Here is a 22,941-nt window from a genome sequence, read left to right as displayed (position 1 = left end):
TAGAAGACTGTACTTGTTTCAGCTAGATGTACCTAATAAACGGACTGTAAATACTATACAGTACTCACAAGGTCATCAGCTGCCAAGACATGAAATCACTTTAAGAGGTCAGAGTAGGTTACGTGACCGTTACGGTGCATGGTATAATAGATGAGTGCTGTTTTCTTAACTACTGCTCTGTGGCTGGCCAAAAAGGTGCACACGAACTCTCTACAACTATTCAGTGCAAGTCACGTCCGAGAGCATGGGGCAATAAACATAGGATATAAAAATGATCAAGATCCCCGCTGGCATTACCTGCTAGACGTGATCAAGTCCACAAAACACAGCCAGACACAGAGATAAAGGGGGAGCTAAATCAGTGGAGTGGGCCTGTTGTCATTGCCAGCCTTCACTCTCACAGCCAAGAGAGCAGAGGCAGTCAGCACGGGTACAAAACATCAGAAATTTATAAGCCTTTTCGACAGATGTTGTACTTTTGTTTGACTGTTTCAGATTTAGGAATAACTTACAAACTAACAAGTGAAGGAAAACAATGAAAGACAATCTGGAACCATCCTGTAGCCTTTGTCCAAACTAGTGACGGGCATGAGTTCTCAAGTACTTGTTTGGACGTCAGTATCCATTCAACATATAGAGTAATCGTCGCCCAACCTCCATCACATGACCATGACTTTCATATCATCTTTTACTGTTTAAAATAGGCAAACTCTTATTTCATTGTAGACTTCTGTGCAATGTATTGCTTGGGTCAGCGCAGTGCCTCCTTGCCCTGCTGTCGCTCTCTCTTTGTTTATCATGAGACTACTGCTGTGAGAGGGTGAGCTCTGTGCTGGGGACAGATGGAGAGCGATAGGACTAAATGTTAGCATTATACTGTTGATGTTACCTTACGTTTATTTATGGGACAGAGTGGAGCCGTTTTGGTGTGAGTTTGTTGGGAATGTTAACCGGCTCAGTGACAGATGTTCGCCGCTACTGCTGTGTTAGTGTGTGCTCACTAGGCAGATGTTAAGCTGACAGGGAGGAGAGCAGCTCAGTGGCTATCAGTGCTGCATCTAACCTATGTAATGTTAACAGCTAACCTGGAAATCCAGATGCCCCCCCCGCAGCAAATTCGAATTTGCTCTGCACGAGGATCTGGCCCCGACGAGCAGAGCCCGGTGAATCACCATCGGACCAATCAGATCAGTCTATCTGACAGAGGCGGGCTCTGGGCGGGCGTAACATGATGACGACAACGCTGCGCCGTGGGAGTCGAAAAGTAAACAGCCAAGATGGCAGCTGCCAAAGGACCGCATCCATTCAATTTAGCTTTGAAAGAAACGCTAAGCCAACTACACTTATCTTTTTCCTTGAGAGAGGAACAGAAGACTGCCCTAGAAGCCTTTGTTTCCAGGAAGGATTGCCATTTTGCCATTTTGCCGACGGGATACAGCAGAAGCATAGTATATCAGTTAGCCCCACTAGTCTGCAAACAAATAGGGCTTAGTGCAATGAATACGTCACCTTGTTTTTTGCTCTGATTGGCCATCGTGCTATCCAGTTGCATGCGGTGGCATTTGAAATGCCTCAGTTAGTGCCGCCCCTTGGGTAGGAAGAGTGTATCGGTGAGGGCCAGACTCAGAATCTTTCCAGATTTGAGTCTGGATTTCCAGGCTAGTTAACAGCAACATCAGAAAGTTTGCTGATTTTTCTGATGTGAATTTTGAATTTATGGTTTAAAAACACTGAATAAAGCAGGTTAAGGTTACAAATCCATGTTTCTCCAAAGGTGTTCGGCATCTTGGAGACAGGCTGCTTGCCCATTTTCTGATCCATACATTTAGGGGATTTTTACCGTGAGCCAAACTATCCATAAAAGGTCTCCTTCTTTCCAAAACAAACAGAGCTTGTGATGTAAACTGGTAAACACACCAAATAATGCTGCTTCCCATTAAAAATCTTTATATTTCCCATGCAGTTTGGCATGTCACTGTTGGCGACTAGTCCAACACATACTAATGTGTGGTCATCTTTTTTCTCTGATGACATAAGATTTAGACATTCAGGAGGTTTTCACTGGAAGCCCAAGGTCTCTCCCTCTCCAAAACAAACAGACTAGGTCATTTAAACCACGAGAAGCACTGAATAAAACAGTTTGACGTTAAACATCAGTGTAACTCAGGTGCTGGTCGTTGCAGTTGGACTTCTTGGCCCTGTCTGGAGCCCGTGATTGGTTTGTCCATACTGAGCTACTGTAGAAACAGGGCAGTGCAACATGGTGATCTCCATAAATGAAAACTTGCTCCCTATGTAGACATAAATGGCTCATTCCAAGGTAAGGAGACTGCAACAGTTCTTATTTTTTAAATCGTGTCCACTAAAGAAAACATACTTTTTATATTGTGTTTCATTTCTGACAATATTTCCCCGTACATCCTACACACTGGACCTTTAAATGCCCATCCCCAGTCCAAACCACCCTTTTGTATTAATAAATAAATCAAAAACAGTGCCAATGATAATGGAGGGGAGCAATGTTAACTGCATCAACAACATGAGGCAATTATCCTCTTTCAGACCTATTAAGAGTTCAGCAGAGACTGAATCATTTACTCTAATGTGAAATCACTAGCGAGTAAACCTTTGTTCAGCCTGTGTGGGAGGTTGTCAGCTGCAAAGTTGCATATCAAATGATGTTTCCAATGATGTCTCATCCACAACTGAAGTCAAATTTGGGAAGAAGATGAAAAAGTTTTCTAAGGAATCAAATCATTGCATAATGAGACAAGAAACAATCTAAGAGGCCGGTCTAAATCTATTCTAACACAATTCAAAATCCTACCCAGACGAGTAATTGCACTGTGCATCTTCTTATCGTCCTCAACATAGGATTTTCATTAAGAACAGTTCAAGATACCAGCTAATTCAAACACCAATTCAAACCTCACATAAAAGGCCTTCGTTCAGATTTCTGTATCAAAGTCTTTGGAGGATAAACTTTGAAGTGACATTTAATCTGTTCATCGACATTCACTTTGTTTTGCAACAGGAAACTTGGAATACTGAGGTCCAAGGAGTGTGCATGCCATGGGCTAAATATACCGTGCACACACCAATGCCTCCAGATATTTTTGTATATTATGGTTCATGCTCTCAAATGAAAAACGTTTTATCTTTTAGGGAGGGAAAAGGCTTTTGTTATGCTATCTGTTGTGGACCTTTTGGCACCATTTGCTACAGACTGACTGTGACAACTGTTGCAGAAATTAAATCTAGAGAGAAGCCTAAGGGTCAGGCATCTGTTGGTGTTTAGATATAATAGTGCATGATGGAGGTCGGCAAACTGTTGTGGGTCTCTGGATGAAAAGGCTTTAACACGCTTTTATGGCACACGGGTGAATGGGTGCAGCCTTTGCAGCTCCTCGCCGTTGCAAAAAGAAGGACAGTGTGTGCTAGCCTGTCTGGAAGAATTTGTTGAGAAAACTGTTTATGGTCTGTTTAACTGTCCTTCCTTTTTGAAGAGGCCCTCATTATCTGTCTGCTGCCAAAGCCAACTTTAAGATTGTGCCTTGTTTCAGCTATAATTTACTTTTTTTTCTCCAACATGCCCCCACAATATAGGCACAGGCTTGTGTACAAATGTGCAGCCTAGGTATCAGCTGAAATTCACAGAAATGAAATGCCAGTTAAAATGGAAGGAATGGAGCCATTTCCGTTAAACACAGTCAAAGGGGAATCTAATGTGAGGTGAGAAGGGATTATCCGCCCTCCCTGATCACCATCTTTAGCTCCCGAAATAGAGGACTTAATAGGAAAAAGTGAATTATAACACCTAAACATCATTAAAGCCCGACGCAACACCTGGGCCCCGGACACTTTCCCCAACACTGTCCAAGGCTCCTCCAGGTCTGTTCATACACACCAGAGGGAGTGGGACAGATGGTGGTAAACACATCAAGCTGTTACGCAAACTGCACTCACAAATATCCTTTCCTCCGCATTTGGGCAGGGTCACCTCAAGACTCTGCAGTGTTGCACAACCACCTTAATTGTGTAACACTTACCTGAATGCATGGCAGGATGCATTATGTTGTAATTGCTTTTTTTATGCTTGTACTGGCATTTCCGTTGTCTTTTATGGCTGAATGGGAATGAATATTTTTATGTTTTGGCTGTTTCATCGCAACCAGTGTTGGTCAAACAGCCTTTGAAGTCGCACAGTACATGATTTTTATCTAAATAATTAAATCATTTCATCCGACAAAGCAATAAACAACACAGTTTTGTTTTTCATTTGACGCTTTCAAATGTGTGAAGACTTTATAGAGTGGCCAAATTAATGATCTGTATATCACTAAAATTAAAGATTAAAGACCACTGAAGTCCTTCAGTTCAGACACGGTAGATTCATTTAACAGTTTGCAGTGGAGTGTACAGAAATGTCATTTTTTTTTTTTTTTTTGAAGTCTGTGAACAGACATACTGAAAAAATGCTTAGAAAAAAACAAACAAGGCAGCCCAGTCACCAGAAGAAAATGCTGGCATTGTACATTTCTGCAAACCACAAATATGTTTCATACGTGTCGTATCAATGTTTCCAAAGTGACGTAGTTTATGAGCTGACTTTGTTATCAGGAGGTGGTGGTGGATGGCGTGGCATCTCGGTGAGATGCCTGCCCAGCTGCAGAGTTCAAGGCCAGCAAAGGGGTCATTACGGTTTTTTCAGCAGCCTTTTACCCACCAAACATGGTTGTTTTTTAGTAACCAAGTGCTGGTTTTTCACCACTAAATAGTACCCCAAAAAGCTGTTGTTTTTCACTGAGACATTGATGGCTTCTCCAGCTGTGACTGTGCCACCAAACTGGGTTTTTACTACGCCTAAACATGATCTTTTTCTAACCATTTTTTGCCTAAACCTAGCCACATGTTAAACCACAATACTGTTGAAATGTAGAGTTTCAAAATATCTGCTACAAAATGACATGAAAATGTAACGTATTTTTGGCTTGTAGAAATATACGATGCCATCTGCGTTCCTACGACTGGGTTGCACAGATTAAAGTGGTAAAAATCGAGGCAACATTAATCCAGATTTCTGGTATCTAGTACCGGCCAAGCATCGAAAAACACTGGATCCTACATTTACCACAATTGAAGGCCACCCCCCCACAGACTTTCTTTTCTTTCTTCAGGGCTTCAGAAGACATTATAAAAACTGTTTTCACAAGCTGAGTCGTCCCCTCGTGACAACTACACCAAACTCAATGTGTTTAATTGGTGGTGTGCCATTTTAAAGTGCGCAATGTCCACTAACAATTAGGTGGCAGAGCCCTATTGTAAAAATGTCCATCACTGTCCATGCCTAGCAAAGAGTAGCCTAAGTAATTAAATAAAATGGAGCTAATGAAAAGGTTCCATAACAAAGGGAGATCTGCATTTGTCCAACACAGCAGCGTTTCTCTCTCTCACACGTCTAAAGGACTCTTGTGCAGCCTGTGGCACTGTTGTAGCTAAAACAGGCCATGCTAAATTCCACCACCTAAATGAGCATTGGTTATTTCTGCTCACCTTTTTTCCTGTTGAAGGCGCGGTTCATAGTGGAAAATGTGCGTCTCCGAGGTCCCTCCGGAGTATCTGCCTATATTCCACCTGGAAAAGCAGCAGGGAAAGGGGAGTTAAAAATGGCTATGACCTCAAGCCTTCATGAAAAGGCAGAAAGTCTGAAAACAAACCATCTGAAGTTTTTTTTTTTCTGCAAAAACTCCCCACCCTCTGAGAGTGAGGGAATGTTTAGCTGTCAGAATGTGTTCCCATTAAACTCCCAGACCATCTGCATTACAGTTGTTTACCGCTGGGCCACATCATACTCATCATCTGTGAAGGCTGTGATTTTAATCTTGTGGTGGGGATAATAAAGTACTCACTGTCATTACTGTTCTACAGCACAGAACATGTAGTACGCTATTGCATGGCAAAATATAATGTTGTTTACTATTATTTTCTAATCTTCACAACAGAACTGGGTCATATTTTTCTGTCTAAGTGAGACGTGTTCAACAGCATCACCGCTTCACATCTAAGTACACACACAGTAACAGGGCACAAAACCTGAAACTAAACCCATGAAGTTTAATCATCAAAAGAGATCCTAATGTTGACCTTCTGTGTTTTGTTACTAATCATCATCCACAGATTTGTCAGTATTAAAATGATCTCACAAAAAACAACTTGGGCATATATCATTTTCTACTTGTACTGACATTGTCTGGATCAAGTACAAGGTGCTACACTACAGAGGAGCTACTTCTTTAACAAATGCAAAACATCCACCTCCACAGCACCTCTAAAGTGTGACACCTTGCTGTTGACTGCTTTCAGGCCTTGCATCAATTCCTCACGAGAGTTCAGCAATCAAGAAGACTGCAAGGGCGAACTGTCCAGGACTAAGGTAGCTGTCAGCATGCTCCACAATCAATATTCTTTACTGTGGAAGAATATGCAAAGCCTTGCTGCATAACAGCTATTTCAGTCTATGCCTTTGCAAACAAATTAACTTGTGCTCGGGCAATTTAGAAAATGAATTGAATTTTTCCATCTTTGGCATTTTCCATTTCTGAGCTGTTACAAGTTTTTAGTGAACGGAGAAACAAATCCTGCTCAAGCCTTGGAACCAAACGGCTAACATGCTGTATCTTGTGACAAAGTGCTGCAAATTTTGACACGAAGTTTGATGTATGAAAACTGTGATAGATCCATTGGATGTGCTGTCACGTTAAAACAAACTTACAGCAAAAGACCATGTTGTAAGTACATTTTTCTGCCTTATTAACTTTACCTTCAAATTAACAGCTGAAGGTTTTAAAACTCAAATCAAATTGAAATTGAGAACCGTTCTAGTACACAGGTAGGTTTAAAACCTTAAGTTGTTGAGGAAGATTCATTTTGCATTCTGGTGTTTATCTTGAATGATAGCCTCACATAAAGGCATACATGGATTAGAAGTCCTAATGAGTCCAAAATTTTTGACCTGATCTGGAACACAACTCCAGAAAACCAACCAAAACTTTTTGTGCATAAATTCATTGTCTTATAGACATAAATAAATCTTACTATATAATGACGAAAACTCTGTCTGTGGGTGTGTCTGTCTGTGTCTCTGTTCCACGTTTTTCTACTCACTGACGTGGTCAATCTATGTGAAACTGCACATAGGCATTGAGGACTGGCATAGGTAGAAGGTGACAAAGCTACCAATGGGTATGGACGAGTTAATAATAATGAAAATAATAAAAATAGAATAAAGGCTGGTCCAAAGGGGACCCAGGGCCAGTCAGACCTGATTTAAACACACCTGAGGATAATGAGACTCGGTCCAACATGCAGTGAAGCTAAACAGACCCAGATATAGAGAAAACATCCGTTCATGCTCTCCATAGTGCAACAATAAAAAAACAACACACAATTTGAATTTAGTGATGACTTTTTAACACCACTTGATCACAGCTCAGATTTACTTTGGGGATTATATAGATTGATACACACACCCAGTGCAATACAACCTGACCAGATTGAACCAAATAGACTTTGGACCCAAGCCAACTGGGATACCAGGTCAGGTCCCAGTCACTGGGTGGACCTGAAAAGACCTTTACAGTGGATTACTTCTATTACCCAATCTGTACTTTAAGACTGGAGCTGAACATTTAACTTATATTCATTAATTGAGTGGGTATTTGGTTTTGGAATTTTTTAAATATATATAAATGAAGTGTTTCCCCACACATTAATTTATTTGTGGCAGCCCACCACAATATCAACATTACTATTTAAAATGGGTAAGACCTTATGTCATTATAGAGCTGCACACAGCGTTTTGATTTCCTCAGTTTCTGCCCTGCTTCCTCTCTCTTTTCATCCTGAGAGCGCCGCTCTGCACTGGGGACATTTCGTAAGCCCACCCCCACAAACAGTAATAGGGTTAACTGTTGGCATCACTGACAGTTAATGCTACATTAAGGTTATTAATGGGTTTAACGACAGAGTCGGGCTGTTTCAATGACGTTCTGAGTTGCTGGGATCCTTTAACGGCTAGGTGTTAGATATTAGCTGCTGCTGCTGTTTTAGCTTGTGCGAACCAGGCAGACATTGAACTGATCGTGCGCTGGGAGAAGAGTACCTCCTGCAACAGTCCATCAACAAGGCATCCAACCCGTCTAATAGAGACAGTGACTCTTATAAATATAATCTTTCAAGTTGTTGGAGCTTTTCTGAGCTTGTGTTTCACAGCTTTGTCAGGTTTTGTCTCAGATTCAGAGCCTATAATTATGAGAATTTATGTTCAGCACCTGTACACACCCCAACAACCCCACGGCCAAAGCGTCAAGTATTTGCTGTTAATTACTTTTGAAGCTCCAGGGCCCAAAAAATGGTATTCTGGAGTGCACTATTATAATGTATATACAACCTAGGCAACTCTTTCCTGTTGTAGCTACATACTGTATATGAACACTTAATTGTCAAATGTATTGGGTTACATTGCTTAAATGAAATGTAATCAGTGAGACCACATCTTAAATGGTTCTGTAACCCTTCTCTGACTCTGCTGGTGCTTTTTACAATAAATCCTGGCTTGTTACATCACCTGCCACTGCAACAAACTGAGGAAGTTCATGCTGTGTCGTGCCTTTTATGAGGCACAAACACCAATTATGAGTGAGACATAAATGATGCCATTCAGAGAGTACGCTGTTATATAAAAGGCATTATCATCCAATAGTCCTTGGGGCTGAGAAATAAGATAAAAACAGAACTTTGAGAAACAACTCGATGACTGTAACACCGGAGGTTAATGGGTCATTAGCTTTGACTGAATGGCAGCGAGGTGCCACCGTAAAATGATTGAGTCAGTTGTCGAGTCACATATCTTGCTGTATAAAACTGCGGGGGGAAACTGGTGACAAACAAACAAACAAACAAACCATCCTTAAAAAAGAGACATGTCTATGACAGAGCTCCAATTATTTTTGAATTTGAATTAAACAGGCTCTGCGATGATAAGCAACTGTCTCCTTAAAAAGAAAAATGAAAAGCCCTTCGCTGCAGACTCTACATAATAAGGCACATAATGATATATGGCACATAATTGAGGGAAATGTAGCTTGCAGATACAAATACAATGTATGTGGGTTCTCGCAGTAAGGGGATATTTTACTGCAACAGAGGCCCTGGAAAGGGCTGGAGAGAAGTTAAATGGAACAAGCTTCAGGGTGGGGACTGGGACATTCCACAGTCTGCCAAAACAGAATATCTTTGCTGCTGAAAAAGACAACTTGTGCTGCTTATTCACAGGTCCAACATGCTGCTGTTAACATTCAATGGGCAGATGTACAAGAACACAGCTATTGTTTACATTTCACCAAAGACGGGGAGGCTGGATTCTGCAGCTCTCAGCACCAAACTACTCTGCAGTATCTGGACTGCTTAACTAAAAACCTTGGCAGTGATGACCTTGGTGTTGGACCAGATTTTTAGATTTTAGTTTCCTTCATCTTCAAAGAAAGTTAGATATCCTTTGCTGTGATGCAGCACTGCATTAAGAAAATGCAGCCTCCCTTTAAGAGTTTCTGGTATTTTGTACAGAGGTATAGTCATTTCATTTTTTATAAAAATCTGGAGAGAGAGAGAGACGCATCAGTGGGAATCTTTTGTGGCAGGAAGTATGGAGGGGATTTGGACTGCCTCTCTGCATTTCCATCATGAATTTAAATAAAGTATTTTTAACCAACTGCAGTGCTCAGGAGGTGTGGTGCACCTGAGAAATGCAGCTAAAATTGGCCTTTTCTTAAAACATTAAAATAACCTCCCACTGGAGCTCTGTCTAAGTGTCTTAAAAAAAGGGCATAAGGCATGTTTGACAGCTGGCATTCTCAGAGGAAAATAGGACACACCAAACAAAGGATTGGAAATCAATCACGCTTTTTGTATCCAATACTGAATCATTGAAAAAATGCATTAATTGGCCCCGATCCTGGTCCTGTGCATCGGCTTAGGACACCCCTAAAAGTCACCATTAAGAGCTTTAAGTTCTTAAAGCAAAGAGAGGCCTTGTTTTGGCAACCACTGCAGCAAGGTCTGGCTGCAGCCAAAGCCTGGTTACCTTTCTGTTTGTTTGTGACATACTGTGGTGTAATGCAATGTCTCACCTCGACACCTGACTGTGATGTCACTCATTTTGATTGGCAGCCGCAGTGTTCGGCCTGTTTTAATAGCTTCCTGTCTGGTGAATCAACAGCAACCCTTTGGGATAGCTGTCGACCCTAAGACACACACGCACGCACACGCACACGCACATGCACACACACACACACACACGCACACACACACACACACACACACACACACACACACACACACACACACACACACACACAGACTTGACACTGAGCTGCAAACTTCCTCAGTCTCCCTCTTCGATGTTTGCCAGCTGCAGTGGAAGCACCAGGTTAGCTCTGCTCAATTGCTCACCAGAGGAGTGTGTACATACGAGCACACATGCTAGAACACAATCACATACTGCACACATGAAATGTGCTCAGTCTCTCAACAGTCCATACAAAGTCCATGCCTGGCTTACAGTACACCCAGCTGACTGATCATCACATTTATGCTCCATTATAATGAATGCTCCAACATTATTACACCAAATAAGAAAAGCAAATGAGCACACAAACCACAATTAAATGGTGATTAAAACCACATCATGCAGTTGCAGTCTGCTAAGAGCCAATGAGACACTGAAACACAGTCTGAACATGAGACTATACAGGAACAAGAAAACCCCCCACAAAAAAGTCTTAAAAAAGCACATACCATTTTGGTGAATAACACTATTGGTAATCTGAAATTGTTTATTCTGAACTTTTACTTAAATAGTGGAGTCAGCACTTCACTTACTTGGAATATCATCCTCCAAAAAGCCCAGCAAAAGCCATGTCCACAGTCTAACAATTTAACCTTCAGTGACTCAAACATTTGGAATTTAGCTTGGGAAAGACTCTTTCTGGAAATGAGCGCGACCTACTTTGACCCTGTGGAGTCCTCTCTCCAGCCCAAACAACAAGTTCCAAATGAAAATGAAGCCAAATGCAGCAGTTTGACAAAAGTCTATGTTTAAAAAGACTTATTTTTAAAAAAAAAAAAAAAAAAGGAAGAAAGAAAGCAAAGTTAACCTCCCATTTCTAAATGCCTCTCAGCCAGTCACTAATCCGACCCATATGCACCAGAAAGGCAACAGGCTTTTAACATGGAATAGAAGTGGAGCATGCACTGTGGTCCCAACATAATGCCTCAGAAAAGAAAATCAACAAAGATCCTTTGTTTTCTTCACTTTGCTCTCACCCCAGCTCTGGAATCTTGCTGGCTGAGCGCAGCACATAAGGCATCGCAAACTCCAATCTGTTTATGAATTTAGTCCCAGAATTCCTCAGTTGAATCAACCGTGGTGTCTTGGTGTCTAATCTAAAAGCCAGACTTGCTCCTTCACAGCCCGGTACTTAAACTCCTGTGGATCAAATGCAGCACCCTGACATATTTTATCGCACCGCAACTATTTCCAGGGAGAAGAAGAAGAAGAAAAAAAAAAGATCTATGGAGAGAAACATGCAAACAACAACAGAGCTGAGATAAAAGCTACTTACTTGCCTTCAAACTGGGGAGGAATAGTGGAGAGGAAGTTCCAGAGGATCTTAATAGTTTTCAGCTGTGGGCCAGATGGTGGTACACTAAGGACTGCAGCAAGGAGAGATGATGGGGTTTGCAAACTCAACAAGAAGCTTTTGCCTAGACACATGATACTTGACATTCAAACCCAACTTCCTCCGCCCACAGTTTGTCCAAAAGGATTCTTTGGGAGTTTTGCATGTGCACAAAAAGAGACCCCTTTTGACGGGAACTGTTCCACCGAGATGCACCATGGCGTAGCAGAGATGACCTATAAAAACCAACATGCAAGAGGGTGCAGCCTGACCCTTTTGTTGTAGTGCGTGATTCATCATCACACGATGTGCACTGGCAACAGTCTTAGGTCAACATCTTGGCATCAATCAAAACAGCAGTGCAGGCAAAACATTATGAAGTAAAAGTCACAATACCTCTTCAACACAAAGCCTTGAAAGCCTCCCTGTGAGATTATGTCAACTTAATAATACCCTTTCCCTTTTCACCGCACTCCAGAAACATTCAAGGCTCAAAATTGTGTGTCCCGACCACTTGTGACAGAAGGCGACACTCCATTGTCCTTTTTATCAGATAGAGATGAACTGTCTGGGAACTTTCAAAGTGAAGAGCAGAGGGCGGTAAAAGAACTGACAAACACCTGTGAAACAAACATCTGAAAGTGAAGCCCAGTTATTCTGCTTATTGATAGCACAGCAAAGAGCTGTGCAGTAGTTTTCTTTTTCTTTTTTTTTTTACCCCTTCTGAAATCTCATCCAAATCTTGTCTCCTTGGGGTATAATTAGGAAGCCGTCTGTCTGACATTGCATCCTTCATAGCCTCTTGAGTGTCTCAATGAAGTATAACCACTTAAGGAAGGGCAACTGACCACTATTTTAAAGTGTATTTTTAAACAGTGTATGAGTGTTTTCCACTAAGACACACAATAAAAAAGAACAAATTAGGGATATAGGTGAAATTGCATTAAAGGGATAGTTCGCAAACTTTCAACCAGCTTTGTATCATAAAGATGTGAGCAGTATGTGTAAATTAATTATGGTAAACGTCCCTCCATCTTACCAGTGCCCAGATCTCCCTGCTCATCTCCTAAGGCCCCTCACATACTAAGCTGACAGTCGGCTGTCAGCCAATGTTGGGCCATTGGTGAGCACCTGTGGCCCTCGTCACTGCAGTGTGTTCAGTACTATTGGCCCTCGTCGGTGGTAGTTGGAGCTAGTTGGCTTTTTTCCACCAATTTAGCATGTTAAATCTGTGTCAGCGACTGCGGAGCCCATTGGTGAATTAAATCATTCTGATTGGCTGTTCAGCTCAGAGCAAGGGGAGACAAACAGAAAATGAGGAAAGTAAACAAAGAGCTTAAGTCAAGAGGGAGTGAGACCAAATCAAACTTGTTACATAAGGCAAGATTTTTTTTCTTAAGCCATTGAGCTTTTTAGCAGAAATGGTTCGTGATGGTTTGTGTTGTCGTTCACTGTAAATATGCCTCATTCTTTCAACATAAGATTGTGTTGTTAATGTGCTAACTGGCTAACTAGCATTAAGACAGTTTTCCTTTTTTAATAACAACTACAGATGACTGCCGTCTGCTGGTGTGGAGAGTTATCTCCTTTCACGCAAGCACAGAACATTCACGCTGACTGGCTGTCAGTTGAAGTTTTTGCGGTGTGTTCAGGTTAAACTTTTTGGGTGGGACACGGCAAAATGAGGCCATGTAGCAGGTGATTTTGAGTTTCACTCAGATTGTTTTGCTGTCTTTTGGGCTGTTTCAGTGTACTGTTTGGCTGTAATACGAGAATCTGTAGACAGGAAATCGCTATACTGTTTCCTGTATTGTCAAAAGACTGACAAAACTCTGATCAACTGGTAAAAGGAACTAGGCAGTGCTGGTCAGATATGAGCCAAGAATCTGTTACTGTATTGTCTATATCTTGCCTAAAATGTCTTCAGAAACATATTTTAGTGCACTGTTTGGCTATAATACAAGAATTTTTAAACAGGAAGTGGGCGCCATACTGTTTCCTGTATTGTAAAAACAGAGGCTGAAGAAACTCAGATCAAATGGTAAAACTAGGCAGTGCTGATCAAATATGAACGAAGATTCTGTTGCTGCGTTACCCATTTTTACCTAAAATGTTTCAGAAACATATTTTAGCTTTCTGTTTAACTGTAATATGAGATCATTTGTCACCAGCCAGCCACCATATTGCTTTTTGTGTTTAACTCACATTACATCACCCACCAGCAAGAGCGTTTATTGGTCTGGTGCAGGCTGTTCTCACACCCTAACTGTATCTTTTCCTACGACCAGTAAAGCACCACAATTCGAACATATCCCACGTAATGATGAGCCAGTAATTTGTGCATACCCAACATATTCTGGAAAGCTGCGATCACGTGAGCAATGCGCTGACAGGAGTAAAGAAGGAAGCGGTCCTGAGCAGTCCAGTTAAGAGGCAGGCTGGGGTAGTCAATGGGTCACGAAACATAGGACTTTCCTCAGGAGACTGGTGTTGGAAACTGTGTGAATTCTTAGTGAACTTCGAGTTTAGGTACGTCCTCACCAGGGGTCGTGTTAACCGGATATTCTCGGTCATTGACCGTTTTTTTACAAAAATGACCGGAAAATCTGAAGGCCGTCGGTCATTTTGACCGGTTGCAATTACCACCCCTGCCCACATGGCGGCGGAGTGCACAGCCAGTGGCTGCCGTTTTCACACTGCAGAGAAAAAGTCATTCATCTGCTTCATGTAGCGTTGTTGAGCCCTGGACACACTGGACGCGTAGTGCCGCTGAAGTCCTGCGAGTGTACTCGCAGGCACTTGACCGTCCATACAGGCAGCGCATTCCTCCTGCGCTCTCCGCGCCGGTTAAACATCGACTCCACTCGTCTGTTCCCGTCAGTACTCGTTTTTTCACTTCAACAGGTCATTTTAAACATGGGTAAGGCCATATTTTAATCGTTTTTTTATATAACATAATAAGTTAATTACAATTTGTCATTGCATGTCCATGTATTGAGCGTGTTGGATAAACACTGGGCATATTGCTACTGACCATTTTATTTATGTAGTTATGTCTGTAGGCTCGGTGACACAAAATTAAAATTGTAATAAAGTGATTAGGGTATTGAAAAATGTGTTCGGTTATGCACTGTTGTGTTATTTTAAATTATAAACACGGTATTTTTACTGCTCACGTGAAAAATAGACCAGACGGCGACCTGAAACGCTGCCTCCACAGGCGCTCCGCTCTGCTCAGCGGCCTGTGTGGACAGTCAGATAGGTTAACATGGGCGCCGATTGAAAACTGCCGCCGCTGCTGGGCGCTGCGCTTCGGTTCCGCGTCCGGGGTGTCCAGAATGGCACGGGTGTGTGGATGTCTGTTCATCTTTTAGTTCATGTCCTTATTAATGCACACTTGCTTGTTGGATTTATTAAAAACGAACGAATGAAAACTAAACATCTTTGAATATCTTAAAGGAAAATTAAAATGACCGGTAAAAATAGATTATGACCGGATTTTTATGACCCTGTTGGTCAAAATGACGGGCAACGAAAAAGTCTAGCGCGACGTCTGGTCCTCACTGTGTCTATTTTCCTAAACCTAACCACGGTTACTTTACTTGTCTAAACCTAATCTCCAAAACTTCTCATTTATTACGTAACTTTACATTAGGTCATAACATCATTCATGTGGTCCTAATTTGAAGGATAACATATGAACTGTTGTGTGTGCATTTTCGTAGGATATCATTCGAACTGTTGTGTGAGGATACGTTGTCTGGTGTGGCCCAGTGTATTCTGGGAGTTGCAGGTTTTCTAATTCTTAAGCAACAGCCAATGCCACAGCCCTTTTCCTCTGTTTTCTCCAGTCATATAGCAGTTTTATGAAAATGCCATCTTTCCAGCAGTGAAAAGGATGAAAAGGTTAATAAACTCTAATATACAAATGGCTCAAATGTCTTCATAAAAAAGTGGGAGATGCACAGCTGTCTGTGGTCAAGAGCCGAAGTGGAATTTTAAATATCGGAGTTTAGCTGGTTTCACAACAATGGAGACATTCATCCAAATATAATGAGCGTTCTTTAGACCCAGATGAATTCATGTCTGCATTAGCATTATGTGAATGCATAAGTGTCGAGTGCGCTGTGTATTTTGCACATGGACTTCAAAGAGGTGCTGACAAGTATGCATGTGGCATGTAGCAACTCAGAGAGAAAGTAGCTATGGAGAGCCTATGTTTGGGAAATAACAGCTTCTTCTCTTTTTTTTTTTAAAAAAGATCAAAAGAGTTAAAAAAAAAAAAAGGGGTCAGAATTTACAAAGGTTATTCAAATCAGTGCAAGGCATGTCTTGTTCTTTAAATGGTATGTGGTTAGAGATTTTGCTTGGTCAGGGCCTTGGGTGGTGGTGTGTTTTTGCTGGCCAGCAGACTTTTGGTTTCTGCCTGAGAGAGCATTTAAAACAGGGAGGGTCTCAGGATTTGGGCTGTTCTGTTCACACTTTATTTTTCTAGGATTTTTCTTTGCACTGCCCTGTATCATTTCATGTTTGCGTCTTGTATTAACAGCTGTGGTGGGGTAAGGGAAGTGGCTGGCCCAGACACTTTCCGGGAAAGTGGGGCCCTTCATGCTACACAGACGTGAATAAAACTGGGTAAAAAAACAGTAAAGGAAAAAATGCTCCATTATACACATGGAAAAATTTAAGCTATGACTGATGATATCTACAAGCCTTTTCTTTTTCACTAATTGGTCTGTGTACATACATTATCTAAATGTGTGGTTGCCTCTACTACAATGCATGTTCAATACAGCAGCAAAGAAGCACATCAGACACACCAACTCAAATGCATCTAGGTCAACAGTTGAAAACAATACCAATGAGTCATCTTTTCAGACTTTGTTTAGTAACTAGGCTACGGCACCATACTTTTTTCCGTGTTTCATGTTGTGCAACAAAATGTACAAGGAGAAAAAAAATAGTTGGACGACGATATGAGAAATAAAATACACCGAAGATTTAAAGCACCTACATCTTGCTACCAAATACTTCAGCACTAATGTTTACCGTCCTTGTGGTTTACACATTTACACAAGTTGAGTCCAATTATTTCACTCCTCACTTGGGATGTGCGTGTGTGTGTTTGTGGGAGTGTGGAGTGGGTGGAGAAGCAGGAATATGCATCTCAATGAGAAGCATCTCAGTGGATTTTCATTGAGATTTGCAGCCTCCACATGATTTGTGTTCCATCTAAGCAGTAATGCAAAGTAGCAAACCGGCAATGTATTTTCAGTTGGCGTGGCTAGTGATCGTCCCTGCACCACTCACTGCACCAAAAAAATATGATGACTAAAGCCAAGAAGAAAGCAATCATTTCCATCCACTCCTACTGTTCACCGAATAATCTCAATCACATTAACACAAGAAAATACTGAGATGAAATGAATTATATCCAACTTTTCCTTGATTTGAAGCCTAATATGGCACACATGAAATTAGTTTAAATTCCTGGCTACACTGCAAAATTAAATAAAGAATGTTTTGATTAGCCAAAAGCCTAAATTTAGCAGTTCATTTTTATTTTTATTTTTTAATTTTTAAGCCCAATTTTGTGAAACCAGACTTTAGAAGCACCGTCCTCTTCCATGAATCAATGTCAGCACATGCTGCATATTTTTGTAACAAGACAGCATCAAAAAAACAAGCACTGTAATCCCTGGGTAAGTGGTCCCACAAAGCTTGTTATCAAATCATTCTGTCAACCTTAGAATTTCAAATTCATACATAAAAGGCAGGATTTGTCAGAAACTGTCAATCACAAGCAACATAAACACAGAGTGCTGTATTGAGGATGAGATCAAACTATAAGATCAGCCTGTGAGGCTGTACTTATGTGATGCTTTAAAAAGAAACACTCATGTTAATATGCTGATACGCTCACAATGACAATGTTAACCAGCTTATGTTTAGTCGAAATGCAGTGTTTACTATGGCCACAGTTATAATTCTTCATGTTAGCACTTGCTAATTAACACTGAATAAAAAGCACAGAGAATGTTGTTAGTTTCGTAGGTAGCTGCTCATTAAACAAGGTACTGGATTTGAATTGAATTACAAAATGAAATTCTGACCTCATGATGGTGCGAAAAGAAATAAAAGGTACTGTGATTCACCCTGAGTGAGGAGCGTGGGGGCAGCATGAATAGTTGTTGAGCTATTTCACAAAAAAACTCCAATGTTAAAATGCTGATGGCGCTAGCGTGACTAAAAACTGTGACCTTGATATTGAATTAATCAATTATGAAAATATTTGAAGAAATATATTCAATGATAAATCATTTTTGCAGCAAATAATTTATTGATTATTGCATTCATGCATTTTTAAATAAGTTTGTCCATTTCATGCCAATTATGCAGGATTGCCACAGACAGCACAAACAGAAAGTAGGAAGGAACAGATTAAGTCTGTGTGTTCTTACACTATAAATACACAGACAGACCTAATGCAAGAAAGTCACATGATGTCTAGTGAGGTGTTGACGGAAGGTAACCACCACAGCTGGTAGTCTCTCTGACGTACCGGATGCCTACACAAAAAGCAGCTGAGATTGTGCCAAGTGGACGTTCATGCCAAATTTGAGGATATTCCCTCAAAGCCTTGAGATATCATGTTTATGAGAATGAGGCAGAAGCGAGGGCACAGTGACCATGACCTTTAACCACTGTAATGTAATCAGATTATCATTAAGTCCAAGTGGACGTTTGTGCCAAATCTGAACAAATTCCCTCAATGTGTTCTTGAGATATTGCAGTCATGAGAGTGGGTCGAAAAGACAAAAGAACAAACAAACAAATGGACAGACAGACAGACAGACAGACAGACAGACAACCAAAAAACATAATGCCTAATAATCTTGTCACAACTATTGCAGGCATGGAAGCATATAAATACAAAGTCAAAGTCAAAAGAACATTTCTACAAGACATTAGGCTCTCATTTGCTACTTCAACAACCGGAATATTCAATCAAGCTGGATCTTAATAATATAATAATAATATTTAGTGGCCAAAAGGCTTTTCTTTAGGATTAGGTATATGACTAGATACTATAACTGCAAACCTGTGAGATGGGGTCATCTCACACATTAGATATTTGTTTGGTTTTTAATTAACATCAGTGGGTAAATAAAGAACTAGTACTAAATTTAGTCAACCTTCATGAAGACATGAATCCTTCGTTACAGATGTTTATTATGCCTCAACCCGTTCTCATTCCAAATCTGTCAAATATCATCACTTGGTCAGTGATTTCAGCGTCAGACACAGATGACAAAAGCCATCTTTCAGCAGTATGATACGCTGTCGGGCTGCATCAGTTTGAAACAGCTGAAAAGTCCCCATAGGGTGGGCCTGAGCTGTGGTGGATGGGTCCAACAAACACTTGACTTTCACCCAGGAGCTTGGTGTTCACTTCCTGTATGAATGTTGGGGCAAACCATGATGTTTCTTTCTACACCTAACCATGCGCTTTTGTTGCACAAGGAAATAAACCAAAAAATGACGTAGTTTACCAACTTTGAGTTTATTTTGAAAAAGACTGTATGTATCTAAAGAGCAGAAACTCTACATTTCCTGTGAAAACAGAGGTGTATTTTGAAAAGACACAAAGCATGCATCAGGCATACATTGACACTGCGTCCAAGAAAGTCAACAACAGATACACCCAGGACACCAAGGACGTCAAAAGTCCACTGAACAAGTGGCAACATGTGACGAATTAGGAGTGAGAATATGTAGCATGTAGTGTGGCATGAGAGTGGCAGAAGACGTATACATCACAGGGCAGCAAGTCTTTTTTTTTTTTTTTACTGTAAATATACAGTGTGGATATACAGTAGGATGCCCATAAATAATGTGGGCTTTTTTCTTTTTTTTTTTTTTTAGAGAGAGATGGAGGGATCTGGCTTCTTTATAGCCTACATGCCTGCTCCTGTTCACAAGTAAAATATAATGTCGCCTGGGGAGCAATCTACAGACTACAGTATGTGTTCTTATCTCAGTCTGTGTTCTCATTGTAAGCTCTGTCTTAAGCAGTTAGTTGTTAGTAGGCAAAATGCATTAACATCCATTTAAAAAAAGGAACACGTCACACTGAGATCAATTTGCCTCCGAACTGTACAACAGGAAAACTCAATAGGTCATGAACTGGCCTTTTTTGCTGAATCTACACTAGGAGGCTAATTAAAAGAGACAAGCGATGCAATATCATGAGGTACAGGGTGAAGGCAGGAAGGTCTCTGCTGCTAATGCTCCTCTTGTCACTGCTGAGCTTCACACTTGCTCTAGACAGCTCCAAAGGTCATGTTATGTCTACTGTTTTGCTGTACTACCATTATGAATAAATTAACTTTTGTTTTCATTCGACTGTTTTTGTAATTCACCTTTCGTCTCTCTGCAGCAAGAATCTTGAAAAGACTAATTTTCCTCCAGGGTGACACCAAACACAAAATGACCCAGCAGCACTACATTTGTAAACTCTGAAATATAGGTACTCATCTTGGTTCTGCAATGATCTATTCTGTATCATTAGCCATGCAGATGTGAAACCTGGGCCAGATGTACCAGCTGTGCAGTATTTTCTGGAAGATTAATGTCAACTATAAATTAACCCTAAGTTGTCTCGTCTTTTCTCCCCTTTACTTTTCTTTCTTTCCTTTCTTTTTTTGGAAGGGGGAGCTCAGAGCAGAGCTGCTGCTCCTTCACGTCAAAAGGGGGGTCAGTTGAGGTGGTTTAGACATCTGATTAGGATGCCCCCTAGGTGCCTCCCATTAGAGCTACTCCTGGCATGTCCTACTGGTGGGAGGGCCCGGGGTAGACCCAGAACACGCTGGAGGGATTAGATATATCATCTGGCCTGGGAACGCCTTCGGGTCCCCCAGGAGGAGCTGGAAAGCATCTCTTTTGGGAGAGGGACGTCTGAGGTGCTTTGCTTGGCCTGCTGCCCCTGGGACCTGGCCCCACATAAGGGGATGTAAATGGATAGATGGATTGGTATTTTTTGGCATTTCTACTTTATAACAACCTGGTCTCACTCCGAAGTCATTGAAATCCGGTGCTTGGTCAATGACTTCCAGCATCAGACACCGACGGAAAAAGCTGTCTTCTCACATTGGCATTATATGTGGCCAATTCCCGTTATAGTTAAACAAAGCCCACCGGTGTCAGGGGAAAACATTGTGGGACAACAATGAATGTTAAGGTGGCAGAAATCTGTGTAGGGTGGGCAGGAAGACTGTAGGCAAAGCCAAATCCTGGTATTTTTCCTCAACCTTACCACATGTGTGTGTTGGCTAAACACAACCACATGCGTTTGTTGCTGAATGAAAAAAAATGAAAAATGTAATTCACGGTGCTGTACCCGGTGCATTTATTTTGAAAGAGACCGTATGTAAACTGTACATTTCCTGTTGACATCCCAGAATGTCAACAACCAACGCACCCAGGGTACCTAGCACGTCATATCTGGACCTGGAAAGTCCATGACCAAATGTCAATATGAGAAGAGGTTGAAGCAAGAATGTTTTAAAATAGTGACAGACAGTAAAGGCACATTAGTGAGAGGGAATGACATGCAGCAATGGGCTTTGGCTGGAATTGAACCAGGGCTGCTGCAATAAGGACACAGTCGTAATGTAACACACTCTACTGAGGTGCCCCTTTTTCTTTTTTTTTGTTTTACATATTGGTTGGGATGATGGAATGACTTAAAAACTGACTAGTCTTTTTGCAACAGTCATAAAAACAAACGCAACAGTAATATAATGATATTATGAATAATATCAATGTTTTAGTGTCTTTCAGCGAAATATTTCATTTTCCATTCACGTAAACTCCGCCCTCATCAACCTTGTTTTGCACCATAGCAGGCAGCTGCTATCAGCAAACAAGCCCTGATAATCAATGTACACTAGTCCATACCCATTGGTAGCTTTGTCACCTTCTACCTATGCCAATCCTCAATGCCTATGTGCAGTTTCACATAGATTGACCACGTCAGTGAGTAGAAAAACGTGGGACAGACAGAATGACTGACTGACAGAATGACACACTGACAGTTTCCGTGATTGTGTACAGCATACCATACCATGACTTAGTCATACCAAACATTAGAAACAACACCAACATTGGTCCACAGGGGGAGCCACAGCGATCGGTCGCATTTTAGCCATTTTGAAGCATTTTTCTGTTGTTATAGCGCCACCCAGTTGCCAATTAGAGTTAAATTTCTCCAGTCACCTTGAGGCGTCCTGTTCTACATATCTACCAAGTTTAGTAAAAATCGATATGGCGGTTAGGCCTAGATAAGAAATTAGCTCTCTAGCGCCCCCATTTTGTTTGATGGGGTCAATAATGGAGGGATCCCCTCAGATTATGTGTGGTCATATGCCTACAAAGTTGTGTGGTGATCGGTGAAACCCTTGAGATGTTATACACCTTTATGTGATGAGCCACCCCCAATTTGCAATTTCAATCGGTTGCTATGCAATCTCTGTGGGTTCCGGGAGGGCTTGCTATGTTTTCATCATACGTAAACCACCAAATACCATTCATGTGCGCCTCGGATGGTCCGATTTCCCATGTCGGGAAGTCGTTCTTACTTCATTGTGTGTTCATGAGCGTTTAAGTCGTAATGTGGAGACAACATGGACATTACAAAGAAGATGTGTTGTACTTTATCACTCAAAATGTTTAAAAAACACTTCGTCAACCGTTACCACTGAAATATTGCTTTACGGTCGGAAACTCATTTTTCCGATTATTCTGACATCACATGAGGCAGCGCCACTGCGCAGCGGTCACATCCAAGATCAACATGGCTAACGTTTCCAGCTGATCCAAGAGGTTTTTTAACCATATAGGTTAAAAAGGAACGAACGACGCATAGTGCATCCAAATTCACACCTGTTCTTCTCTATGGATTTTCTCCGCGACCGTGTGTCATAGCAAGAAGCCACGCATATCACGTGAAACAGCAGCTTTCCAACAAGACCAAGCACTCGTCGGTAGCCCAATGTTTTCACAGCGAAAAAACCCCCCGATAAAATTACACTAAAATTAAGTATAACAAAGCTTTCATACAGCTTTGCACACACATTACTCTTGGATGGATTACTCGCAAATCATTGTGCTGTCATCCCATCACGCTATAAATACAGACCAA

General features: G+C 41.3%; 1 protein-coding gene across 8 annotated transcripts in view; it reads right to left on the bottom strand.

The window, feature by feature from the left end:
• gulp1a (GULP PTB domain containing engulfment adaptor 1a) overlaps positions 1 to 22,941 on the bottom strand; it is a 124,553-nt gene that overhangs the window by 31,694 nt on the left and 69,918 nt on the right. For 2 of the 8 annotated variants that reach the window (XM_050049610.1, XM_050049606.1), the window contains one exon: positions 5,554 to 5,634. The exons of 2 other annotated variants lie outside the window; for them this stretch is intronic. In XM_050049610.1, coding sequence (XP_049905567.1) covers positions 5,554 to 5,581 — 28 coding nt within the window. In that variant the 5' untranslated portion in view covers positions 5,582 to 5,634. Of the gene's footprint in view, positions 1 to 5,553; positions 5,635 to 10,187; positions 10,277 to 11,382; positions 11,566 to 11,681; positions 11,833 to 22,941 lie in introns of those variants that run through there. 4 more of the 8 variants (XM_050049607.1, XM_050049608.1, XM_050049609.1 and 1 more) reach the window with 4 other exon arrangements.

The sequence above is a fragment of the Epinephelus moara genome, chromosome 7 (genome assembly GCF_006386435.1).
Source record: "Epinephelus moara isolate mb chromosome 7, YSFRI_EMoa_1.0, whole genome shotgun sequence".
Lineage (NCBI taxonomy): Eukaryota > Metazoa > Chordata > Actinopteri > Perciformes > Serranidae > Epinephelus > Epinephelus moara.
This window is presented reverse-complemented; position numbering and strand designations above follow the sequence as displayed.